The sequence below is a fragment of the Myxocyprinus asiaticus genome, chromosome 32, assembly GCF_019703515.2.
Source record: "Myxocyprinus asiaticus isolate MX2 ecotype Aquarium Trade chromosome 32, UBuf_Myxa_2, whole genome shotgun sequence".
In the NCBI taxonomy this organism is placed as follows: domain Eukaryota; kingdom Metazoa; phylum Chordata; class Actinopteri; order Cypriniformes; family Catostomidae; genus Myxocyprinus; species Myxocyprinus asiaticus.
Window position 1 is genome coordinate 1105987 of NC_059375.1, and position 13395 is coordinate 1119381.

At 37.3% G+C, this 13395-nt stretch overlaps 1 protein-coding gene across 1 annotated transcript in view; it reads right to left on the bottom strand.

Annotated features, from left to right (window-relative positions):
* The window catches only part of htra1b (HtrA serine peptidase 1b), an 82205-nt gene extending 75780 nt beyond the window's left edge, over positions 1-6425 (bottom strand). Inside the window, exon 1 of the mRNA XM_051667796.1 lies at positions 5888-6425. Within this exon, the coding sequence (XP_051523756.1) occupies positions 5888-6347 (460 nt within the window). The 5' untranslated portion in view covers positions 6348-6425. The remainder of the gene's footprint in view (positions 1-5887) is intronic.
* Positions 6426-13395: the final 6970 nt, after the last annotated feature.

Genomic DNA, 13395 nt, shown 5'->3' on the forward strand with positions numbered 1-13395 from the left:
TACCAAACACTTGACCCTCATTGTTTTGTGTGTGTGTGTGTGTGTGTGTGTTTTATTGTTCACCAGATGAAAACTGTAGTCTAAAAGTAGCTTATCATCAACAACAATTTGAGTTCATGTCTATAACACAAATGATGTGAGCTGAGTTACACATCAAGGTTTATCAAATACAGTATCTAACGCTAGTAATGTGATGCTTGCCTTAGCAAACACCTCAAACTAAGATGCATTAACAGCAGTCACAGTGGAGCATGAAAATAACTGAAAAGTGAACAAAATCAGTTATGTAATATCTGGCAACCATCAGTTATAGGCTTCGGCTCAGACAAATCCCAGTCAATGGGGTTAACACATGCCTACTCTCTGATGATTTTTCCACATCAGTAGCACCTTGCCTGATCCCAGAACTGCTGTGTTGAGGCAAAATTCTTCAGAGTTTTTCCATGTTGTTCTTCCTACACCACATGCCACCTGCTGTGATTGCTTCGCTGTATGCATTTCCCCCCTGAATGCAAACTCAGCACTTAAGGAAAGTGTGTGTGTGTGTGTGTGTTGACTTCACTGCAGCATAACACACTTCTTCAGTGAATGTTTGACAGAGACTCTTTAGGCTTTCAATTCTGCAGGCCAATACACCAAACAATTGCACCACTTTTGCACACTATATTTCAGTGCAAAATGTTGCATCTTATTCAATAAGCACCCACGTCCAGTTTAAATTCTGATCTGTTGCTCAGTAAATCATCTATTCACTCCAGAAATGATGTCTGTCAGCAATTGAAGCCAGTCCCTGTTTTCTCGGTTCAAGACATTTTCAAAGAATGATGTCATGCATATGTCCATCATAGATCATTTGGGTGTATAACAATGCAAAAGTGTTTGGGCTAGACCCTTAGTCCTGTCATTACAGGGGTGTTGACACCATAAAAGGGTGTTTCTTCAATTAGCAGCACTTTCATGTCCCAGGGGTTGATTTTTATTAAAACTAACAGATTTTATCTTCTTCCTTTTTGTTACATGAAGGTCACATTAAAACTGATTTGAAAATGTTTCACGAGGCCTTCATCTTTTATTTTTGGCACTTTTCAAATATCTTTAAAGTATACATTGTACTATTTTAGCATTGTCCCAGACCAAGACTTTCAATATTAAACTATGAAGATCCATCATAAAATTAATTATTTCTTGTTTAAAACTATGACTTGGACCTTTATGTTTAACTATGTTTAATAAAAAGGAGTGTAAACTTGAAATATTTCAAATTAATGATTAGATTTTAATCAAAACATGCTATGAGTAATCCAAAAGTAATCAAAAAATAATCAGATTGGATTACCCTAAATGTAATTACGGATTAAATTTTAGTCATGTAAACTGTAATCAGTACCATATTACATTTCAAAAGTAATCTACCCAGCTGAATCTCACTTGTGAGCAGAATATTTTTATTGCCCATTATTTCCAATGCAATTATGCAAAAAATGCAAAAAATATAATTTATTGTATGTATACGTACACAAAATACTAGCTATGATCATAGCAAGACAACAGAGTCTGACATTTTGTTTGAATTTTTTTTAAATCACAGCATGCTGGTTGAAATGACGTTTGTCCATAAAAAAATGAACATATTCTGATGAATGAATGAATGAAGAAAGACAGAATTCACCTGCAATGCATGTTGGACATATTCAATAAACTACTGTGTGTTTAAAGAGTTTATTTTTCTAAAGGTCCACAGGGCCAAAAGTGCACATAGTGAATTAATAGCATGTGTTTTTTTGAAAATGTGGGTTAAGTAAAATACAACATCTCATAGACTGTAAAACTTAACCTAGATGTGGATCCTCAGAGAATACATTTGTTAGATAACGTCCAGCTTCAGGAAGTCCAGATGGAGATTATATCATGAGATGTGTTACCGTAATGGCTTTGAGGAGAAACAGAGTTTTGGCTCCAGATCTGAGATGAGCTTTGAATTGTGCCTGACACACACACACACACAAGGACGAATAATGCTATTTTTGACCAGTCAAACTGTGACCGGAACAAAGGTGAGTTAATAAACTAATGAGCCAAAAGAAATACGTAGAAGCCCGTGTTGCTTAGATTTGTGCGAAAGCACCAGGCTTGATTTGGAAATCATTACGTCTAATGACATAAAGGCCGGCTGAAATCTAATTAATCATGATGAGGTCAGTTAAGGCTTGTTCAGTGTGTGTGCTTCAAGAACTTCAACTTGAACATGATGTATACAAAACATGTTGTGTAGATTAAAGTTCTGTTCCAACATTTAGTGATCCGCTTTGCTGTCTACTACTTATACAGGCAAGGCAGCAACAGACCTGAAATTAAAGTGCTCTAGATAGGCAGCAACTCTGCGTGGCACCACACAAAATAGCACTACTCACGTGAAGTGCACGGGAAACTAAGTTTGTCGTTAGCATGTTGCTAAGCTAATAACGCAACACTCTAATAAGCATAAAATACATAGCATACAGAAATATTGGGTAAAATACTCATTTTAATTAGACTGTACTTTTTAATCGCTACTTTTCAGTATTGTATGAACTATTAGTATATTTACAGTCCAGTGTTGTGGAGTAATTAACAACACTACTAACTTCACTACGTTTCAGTAGTTTGACAGTAGTTCAGATATTTTTACAATTAGTGTCGCTTTTCCAGTAACGAGCTACTTTTTCCAGCGAGTAGCGCTGTAGCGTTACATTTGTCACATTGTATTGTGAACGCATCAATTGAGTCGAGGGAGTGATCAAACACACTCACCTAAATCGTCCTCTCTCTCTCTCTCTCTCTCTCTCTCTCTCTCTATCATGTAGCACTGTGAAAACTGAATCATTTCAATGAATCGCTTTTTTCAGACAGTTCATGTAAATGAACCGGTTCAAATAAACTATTAACATAGGTTTAGCATTGGGAACTCCGATTCATTATAGTGAGATAATTCTTTCGGAGGGTTCATGTAAATGAACTAGTTCATATAAATGATTTACTGATTCACTTGAGTCGCGCTCAACCTTAAAGGAACTTTGTCTTCTTTTTTGAACCAAAATATTTAGTGTATTGACACTGTTTATCACTATATTTCGATTCAGTTGCATAAAATAGGGTGTTATACAGGTTAACATGATTTTTGTGTGATAAAATCACTTACTGACCTTATTTGTGTAAAGTTATATCCAATACCGGGTTTACAGGGTTTTTACTGTCATGGCAACGAAGTTGTAAGATTATGTGATATATATTAAATATAAACTTTCCACAGATGTGGTTAGTAAGTGATTTAATCACATTAAAATCATGTGAACACACATATTGTTTATGTCTTGTGTCTATACTTTTGAAACAGTGAGTATTTTAATGTTTACAGATTGATCTCACTGGAACTGCAATTCTTTTTTTAAATAAAAAAGGGATGACATTTTGTGTGTGTGTGTCAATATAATGCTGTTAATTAAGCTTTATAATATTTGCTTGTAGCTTGGCAAGATACAGTTTCAGAGCAGCGTCACCAGCACTGTTACAGTCAGACCTTCTCTCATGTCCACTATTGGGTAGATTTTTTGGAGTTATAATGTCCTCCGAGTTATGACAGATCCATTAGATCCACTGGATTTACGGAGACCACACTGTGTCCTCGGCTCTCTCTTAAAGAAAGAACTCTTTTGAAATCAACTTTTATACTGCTATTTCTGTAGTATCTGGCTGAACTACGGTTGACTTCTCTAGACGGGTCCAGGTTTATAATGCAGAACACTTGTGTGTGTGTTTATTTGCTGTGGTACAGTTTTTGCACTATATTTCCAGTGGCAAGCATTAATCAAACATACATCAGAGCTCTCTTTCTAGTAACGGGGCTTCAGATGAACTGACAGCATCTAATAAACTTCTGAGTTTTCTGAGAGAGCCAGTTTGAATCACACAACACCAAATAATCAATATCAGCCAGTATTTATTCATATATAGGTATATATAACCTTGTGCGACCCCGACATTGTATTTTGGATTCACTATATGCAATGCATAATTTAAATGAATAAAAACATTAGTTCATGCATTCCTATATATTTACTGTACATTTTCACATTGAGAATAAATGGATTCATCCAAAAGCTGAAAAGTTTTGATTTCAGAGGCTTTATATGGAGTTAGGATGAAAATAAGGTGCATTTCAAACTGTTCTGAGACCAGTGCAGACAGACAGCACACTGGAGGTTAAGTCACTCACTAAATAGGGAGCAAGGGAGCATCCTATAACTCTCTATGCAGTTAAGTGCATTCACTCCTAAAATCTGATCAAAAGCGAGCGCAACGATACCATATTTGCTATGGTTCGCCTTATGGCCTGTTGCCATTTCGAAAATAGTTCCGAAAATACTTTAGCGAGTTGCTTCAAAGCCGTTCGTCCAATCAGAATGAAACCACCAATACAAGAAGCGTCATTAGTACATTTCTTAAGTTAATAGAGAACATGGCAAATTTTGCTTGTAAATGCCAAAAACAGGCCGATGAATTTTAAAAGTGGTCTCTGCTTTTACGTAAATTGATATAACTCTTAAGTGAAATGAGATATTTTCACCAAACTTGACACACTTATATAAAGGCTCAACCTGAGAACACACAGAATAAGTCGCGGGGTTTGGCCATTTGGTGGCGCTATAACAGGGAACAATATGAAAGTGGCTCTGAATATAGAAACATTGGTCCGATTAATTTCAAAATTTGCATGCAGTGTCTTTGTGGGAGTTGCCATCATTGAGAATCATGGCAGCCATTGGCCAATCATCAACAAATCTGACATTGAGCACACTAAAATGGACTTGAGGCTGTATGTTTGCATTTTTGTGAGACTGGTCTTGTTAGATTGTGTGGGTCATGCAGAGAACAACGATTTGATTTTATGTAAACGTTTTGTTGTTGCTATTACTCCTATAACATTTGTCCAATCAACATGAAATTGAAATCTGCTGATTATTTGCAGACCATGCCTGAAAATATTAGCAAATAGATTTTTGTTGTTTAGAACTGTTTCACAAAAAAAAAATGATAAAAAATACCAAAGAGGAATTAAGGCTGCTGCATTTATAGATCTCTATAAATGTATTTCATATAACTCTATGGATGTAAAAACTGACTTTTCCCATTTTTTCCCAAAAATCCTACAAAGTGCTTGAGAATACACAAAACAATGTGTAGTGTTCAGTGTTGCACTTAACACCGTCTGCACAAGCTTGAGTAAACGCTCTTCATCAATGTACTAATAGCCAAAAGAGCAAGCACTTCTGTTCTGCCGATGATAGAGATCTGAATGTGAAACATGGCCATAGATGTTAGTTTTTTATCTTTAACTCCTACAGCATTCATCAGAATTCTAACTTACAATGTGTCACGATGCTTCTTTCCCTGCTCATGCTGCTGATAATGGGCTTGACCCCATATTACTGCTTGCAGCTATATTTTATTATTATTATTTTGCTTGTTTATTAGGTGCTACTAGTTACACATCAAAAAGGGAAATGGAAAATGCACACAGCAGTCACACAGGGGTCTCAGGAGGAAAATTAGAAAAGAAAAAAAAAATGTTCAGGATAAAAATGATTTAGAAGAGAAAAAGCCAGTCAAACATTTTAAGATGCAGACTACACAAACCCAAAACTGCAATCTACATTCATATTCATCCATGTGAAAAGAAGGATTTAAACAGTGGATTTTACTCATAACTCATAATTCAACCTTTCAGGTATTTTTGGACTAAAGACCATAATGTGCAAAACTCCTGTCTAAGCAGCACACTGAATTGGGAGACTGTAAGGACCAAAACGGCCTTCTATGTAGTCAGCAGCACAGCACTCTAGTTTCTGACCTTTCCCGCAGGAGCCTCTCTGGATGAAGATGATGGGCGGCTGCTGGAGCTTTTGCGCCCGGTTACTGACTCTCTTGAGCTCGCAGATGTTCCTGTAGGACACCCCGTCACTGCCGCACACGGGCTCCGGGCTCTTGCACACGCACACCCCGCTCTTTCCTCTCCTCCGCACGGTGGCCGTGACTCCGGTCCCGTCAGACACGGCACACTCTAGACCCTCTCCACACTCCGGGTCTCCCAGTTTCCCCGTGCCGCCGCAGGGCTCGCCCTCGCCGGACGCGCACACCGGGCAGCAGTCGCACTGGTCGAGGATGTCTCCGGCCAGACAGTCGGCCGGTACGGGCGGACACATACTCTTGTCGCAGCGCTCTGGACAGCCGATCACATAGCGCTTGGAGATCCGCGCGTCGCACAGCAACGGCACCAGAATTAGACACGAGCATATGACCCATACACGCATTGTTATTATTCTGTAATAACTTAGTAAGTTTTACAACTTTGGACTGAACTCTCGTCAGGAAATAGGTTGTCAAGGCTTTATAAAGCCTGTGGAGAATAAACACGGACGCTGATTGATTGAGTGTGCATGACGTCAGCGATGTGGGTGGGACGAAGTGCGCTGGTAAACAAGGAGGCCACGCCTCCAGCATGTGTCTAAATATTATGATAACAAATCCCGTGCACACCTGTTGAGAAACAGTCTTTCAATAAATCCATTGTTTTATGGACATTTTGCTTTAAGTCCAGTAGCAGCCAAGAAATACATTTAAAAGGTGAACATTTGTTTTTAAGCCTATGTTACACATATACTATATATTATATTTTGGTGTAACATATATAGCTTATATTATAATCAACATTATACATTGATATTATACTATTAACAAGACTTTATTTTAAAACAAGTAACATAAAATACATGTTTGTTTTTAATAAAGACCAAAGGCAGTTATGAGGGGAAAAAGCCCTGTATTTTTTCTTTCTTGTATGGAAAATAGAAGCCATGATATTTTCATTCACACGAGTAGAGGATGTTGATTTATACTGCCAAGCTCCAAAAAAGCACTATAAAAGGAAAATAGAAATATACATACGACTTGTGCACTATATTCTAAGACTTCTGAAGCCATATGATAACTTTGTGTGAGGAACAGACAGAAATGTTGTTGTTCATTGATAATCTTCCCCTCTGCCAAATCTCATTTGCGTCCATTTGCAAGAAAGTGTCTACACTGTAAAAAATGTCCATAAATTTAACGGTAAAAGACTGTAAAAATGCTGCAGTAACCCGTGGTTAATGGGTACTTACCTTAAAATATACGGTAAAAAAATGATAATAAATTGAACATGACAATACATTTAATTTGATGGTAAAATGTAAAAAAAAAAAAAAAATGTTTTTTAGATGTATAAAGTATAAATTTACTGTATTATTAAAGGTAAAAATGTATATTATGTTTTACAAGAGCACGCATGTACTTTGTATGGTAAATTATTGTTAAAATGACGGTAAAAAACAATAACCGGGCGTTCCTAGAATTCCCTGCATGACCCATCACATTTCATTATATTTTATAGGAATAGTAATGTCTCTTAATATTTGTAATATCAGTTGTGTATATTAGGTTGTTCCGTGTTATATTTTATGCAGTGTAGTTAATGTTTGCAGTATTTTAATTTCACATGTGTTACCTTGATGGTGTTTTGTGTTTGTGTCTCTACATGTTTATTGGTCATTGCTGCTTGAAGGATTAGTCCCATAACTGTTCAAATGTTCAATAATATAAGCAATGAAATTATTTGAGATCTCCCATACTCCAGTGATGTTTAAAAGTCAAATGAAGTTCATGAATTTGAAATAATCTGTACTGTGATCAGCTGTATTACTGATAAATTGTTGGATTTGTTTGTGACAGTGTTACTCTTGGATTATGAGCGTGGATCTTCTTCATACACTCATGTTCACTTGTTTAAGATTTGTGCCATCTCAATATTGTGGAATGTATAGCAATGACTTCCTGATTGGGCCAAAATGAACTAATCAAATCTGTTAGTGTCCTGTCAGTTGTGTTTGCTCAGGCACACATCATTATTACTATTGCCGTACTTTTCAACAATTTGAACAAATCCACAACTGAAGGCTGAGTATTAAACTTTGGCACGTAAATCTCATACCGTTTGTGAAGAATAATTCAAATGATTCTGCTTGTTGAGAAGAGGTGAGCTTTTCATTTTATTTTTCACCCCATGATAAAATGGACAAAATATTCCCACATTACTTTCACGTCCAGTATACTGTAGATCCAGTAATGTCCTGGCCAGTGCTCTCATGTTTGTTGAAGTTACTGTTACCAGTGTGTCCTCACTCAGGGAGTATTTTGAGGGGAGATGTGAGGGTGGGAATGATATGATGTCATCATCTGAATGAATTATGGCCAAAACATGCTTTTATAAGTTCTTCTACCACAGGGATTAGATCTAATTTGCAGTAATAATGTTTGGCGGAGGAATGTCATTACATAACAGTACTGACACTTCTCCTCTGATCATGTTTGACTTTGTGTGATATTTTGTAGACGATGTTGTATATCCTTAAAAATGCACTGTAAATAAGTGCCAGGATTGTACATGAGTTTTAACAGTAATTTGTTTTGAATAAAACACAGTGTTTTTTTAGACTTTTACTGTAAAATCAATGCAGGCTATGTCTTTTTCTGTCATGGCAAATTACTGAATAAAATAACCTTAGCATTGTGGGATAATAGAGTAAATCGTTTTATTTGAAGTCATTAATGGTGATTAGTGTTACCTCTGACTGGGATGTTGACCTGAGGACGTTTTCAGACAGGTTATTTGCTTTGTTCCGACAATGTGGCATTTTCTTGGTTTAGTTCACTTTCACAAGGCAGTATTTCAAAACAGACCAAAACATGTGAGCAAACTGTCCCCTCATTGGTCAGAATGTTTATGTGCCATTCTGGGATTTCACTAATACATCAATATACCACTGTGACATAATTTATGCCATTTACTTTTTATACTGAAGTACTTGATATCAGCTACTAATATTTACATATATTTCGCATGAGCAAGTTTGAGAGTTACTTGAGGCAATTTCCATGAAGGTATCTTTTACTTAACCCTTTAAGCTCTGAAGTAGTTTTTTTTTTCTCCCCAATTTGGAATGCCCAATTCCCAATACGCTCTAAGTCCTTGTGGTGGAGTAGTGACTCGCCTCAATCAGGGTGGAGGAGGATGAATCTCAGTTGCCTCTGCATCTGAGACCGTCAATCTGCACATCTTATCACATGACTTGAGCGCGTTACCGTGGAGACCTAGCACGTGTGGAGGCTTCACGCTATTCTCCGCAGCATCCACGCACAACTCGCCACACGCCCCACCGAGAGCGAACCACATTATAGTGACCACGAGGAGGTTGCCTCATGTGACTCTACCCTCCCTAGCAACCGGGTCAATTTGGTTGCTTAGGAGACCTGGCTGGAGTCACTCAGCACACCCTGGATTCAAACTCGTGACTCTAGGTGTGATAGTCAGCGTCTTTATTCGCTGAGCTACCCAGGCCCCCCGCTCTGAATTTGTTTTTAAAAGATTTCCCATTTTAGTTGCATACCCAAAATTAAAGGCTCATAACTTGACCAAAAAAAAAAAAAAAAAAAAAAAAAATATATATATATATATATATATATATATATATATATATATATATATATATATATATATATATATATTTATATTTATTTTTAATGATATAGATTGATACATTCTGAGACTCTCAGCCTAAGAAACTGATGAAAAATCATTAAAAAAAGAGCCAAAAATATACTTTTTAACATATTTTTCTGATTTGACATTATATATCTCTGGGTGTAAATAAGGTGGCTCAGAAAGACTGCTTTTGTGTTGTTCCCAATCATGTCAACTGTATCCGAGAACAATCTTGTGTTAATACGATAAAGCAATCAAAAGTTATAGCATTACAAAAATAATTGATCATAGAGTCCAAAAACGTCTCCAAGTGTCCAAAATCCTCTCCAAACAAATAAAACAATAATTTTACATAACAACTAATTACACATACAAACACAATAATGACTAAAGGTTTGCATAGCATGCAGTCATGATTTTAGTAATGAGATTTCACAGAATGAGTTTCATTCATTCGAGTCATGTACTTGGCACCATCTCCTTGTGACCATATGTAATTAGAGTTAATGTTCCTCCCTGCCCATATTTGGATGACTTCCACCTCTTGATGCAGTGATCTGAATCCTAATATGATTGGTTTAGCGTTCCATGATGCTGAATAACATACTGCGTCATTTCCGATTAAGTCATCTGATCCAGAAAACCTAACGTGTTTTTAACCAGGTAGCACATTATGTTCGGTGTGCACATTGTGCTTCATGTAGATTATCTAATGATGTATGCATTCAGTTATGTTGTGTGGGCTTGTTTTGTTATGATAATGTAAGTAATGTCATGTGACATTTTATGTTTTGTTTGCGAAGTTATAAGCAAAAACGCGGCTTATAAGCAACACCGGTTCACATGTAATATAAATGTCAAAGACATATACTTAGCTATTACTCACTATATTTTTGTCTGCGAGTAAAACAGATGGGCTGGTTGTATTCTACTCTTTGAGAGCTTTCCAACAACATACTACGCATGGATATTTGATCAGTTTGATGTTTTTACTGATTGCAATAGTATGTTAAGTGCAATTAAAAAAAAATTATTTTTTACTCTGCGGGCCCATCTGAGCTTAAATGGTTAAGTATGACAATTGAGTGCTTTATACAACACTGTTCTTTTCTATACGATTTGAATGCTCTCCTGATGATAAAATCCCTTGGACTTACAATGGAGGGATCTGAGGCATATCTAGAGACCAGAATATTATAGAGACTTAGCGGTGGGCCCTTTAGACCTCAGCCAGTATGACACCATGAGCAACACCCTGGTAACCACCCTCAACCCTCTAAAATCATGACAGAGAGTTCTGCATGGGCAAGCACCACTCACATAGTAAATATCTATATATTAACATCAGAATGTGTGTATTATTACTGACTTATTATGCTGTTGTGCTGATCCAATCCAGAGCAGTAGTTAATCAACAACTTTTCTCTTTCAGAACTGACACACACACCCACACAAGATAAAACAGCAGCATCATGAATCATACAGTGCACAAAACCGATTTGTTAAATGTGCAGTGTTGTGTTTTGTGTCTTGGTCTCTGAGGCCGTTCATCAGTTTGTTCTCACTTTATGATGTGACATTATGAAGCCGGGCTCCTTTCAGACACATTCTGGGAAAACAAAATGCCTTTTCCTGAAACAGTCCTCAACACATGAATCACCTCTCTCACATCACTTATCACATTCACTCAAACAGCCTTGTTTTTGCCACGTTTTCATACTATTGTAAATGTATGTATGATTTACCAATATCAAACAGAGAAAGAAACAGTATCAATATCCAAGTTTCACATTTATTATGCAAATTAATTTAATCATTTGAACTTTTCCAAAAAGACTTGATGGATTCAACCTCTTTTTTTATTATGACATTTATCCATGCAAATGAAAATAGACTTTGGTTTAAACACAATTCCTTGTTTTCAATCGCAAAGAAACGGAGTGTTTCGGCACTGGAAATTAATGTGACTGACAGATTCAAATCTTTAGGACTTCCATTAGAGACAAAAAGCATATAAAGGGAGTAACCAATGTTTAGAAGAATTCTTCATTCATTCACTTCATTAATTCTGCTATCATTTACTCATCCTCATGTATTTTCAAACCCATGACTTACTTTCTTCTGTGGAACACAAAAGGAGATGTTTTGCAGAATGTTTGGGCTGCTCTTTTCCAAATAAAGGAAGTGAATGGGGACTGAGGCTGTCAAACAAGACTCCTAAAAGTGGTCCATATGATGCATACGCTGGACTCCAAGACTGAAGTTGATGTGAGGAACAGACTGAAATTGAATCCGTTATTGACAGAAAATCTTTCTCTTGGTTGTAGCTCTCAAATCTCAAACATTCATTTTTATTCAAAGCGACTTACAATTGAGGAAATCACAAGCTAGACAATATTAGCAGTACTGTAATTAAATATACACTGTATTGCCAAAAGTATTCGCTCATCAGCCTTTAGATGCATATGAACTTAAGTGACATCTGTTGGGCCTCATGTATTCAGATAGAAGACAAAGGCAGGCCTAACACAGTCGTAAAAACATAACTTAAGCCCCCACCTTCTAAGTCGTAAATCTTACTGATAAAAATCGCGCCAAAATCAAACAAAGGGAGTCCAAAACAGACTACAGATCCATGAAGCCTTGCTCACTAAAGGATCGAGCTCTCAACTCCTATTGGATGAGGCACACGACAGAACGTCCCTCAAACATGACATCATCAGGACTTCAAATAATTCTGAAATGCTTCCAAAGTGGCTTCCAGCGACTTCGTTCACCGAATACGGACGTAGCTTTTTGCTGCTCTCCGGTGCAGCCTCGTGACATAAGGAAGTAATGTCCGACTTGAAACTGTAGCCATACAATCTCCATCTCGCTGGACGAGTTGAGATTACTCTGTGTTCAACCGAACACTCTAACGGATCCGAAGGAGACCGCCGAGCAATTTGCATCTTCATCCGTTGGCCTACAGAAGTGAAGAGATTAAAGATTTCTCTTCCATCTTCAATCAAGTCGACATTTCTGAGTTCTCCGCCAGCCCGCCGAGAATCAACAGCCGTACCGCCCGCCGACAGCGCGAGGAAACGACCTCTCGTCATCACACGAGCCTCAAGGAACCGGGTCAAAGTTAAAGGACGGAGGAAAACACATTCTACCTGTGTCCTCATGCGATTCAAGTAAGAGGTTTACGTCTGGGCAGAGACAGAATATTATAGTGTGTTATTCTTGTGTTTCAAGGTTTTTGCTTGTACAGTTTACGGATCGCCATGTCCGCTCATTATTAATACTCAGGGTATTAATTATCACAAATTTGTTTTGCTGTATTGTGGTCCAACCAAACTGGACTGTTGTGCATTTTCGCCATCGCGGGTGAGACAGCAACTGAGTTCATCCATTAAAGAGTCAAATAACAAGGGACTTTTACGAGCCATCCACCGCGTCTCTGAGTGATAAACTGAGAGCTGCTTTATCTCCAGCTATCGCGAAATCAGCTTTCGGGCTGTCACTTAATAATCTCTCTCTCACTAACCACACTGTCACACACACACACACACACACACACACTGTCACACACACACCTTATGTGTTATAGGATTATTTTTATTTCCATATCTAATCATATCACTGTTTAGTTTGTAGTTGTAAGTCGGAAGTTTATTGACTGCACTGTATTAATTATTAATTGATATTACTGCATAAATAAACTTTGTTTATATTACAAAGAGAAGTGTTTTGGTTTGTTTTGCATACGCCTGTGTCATGCTGACGGGATATCAGTGCTC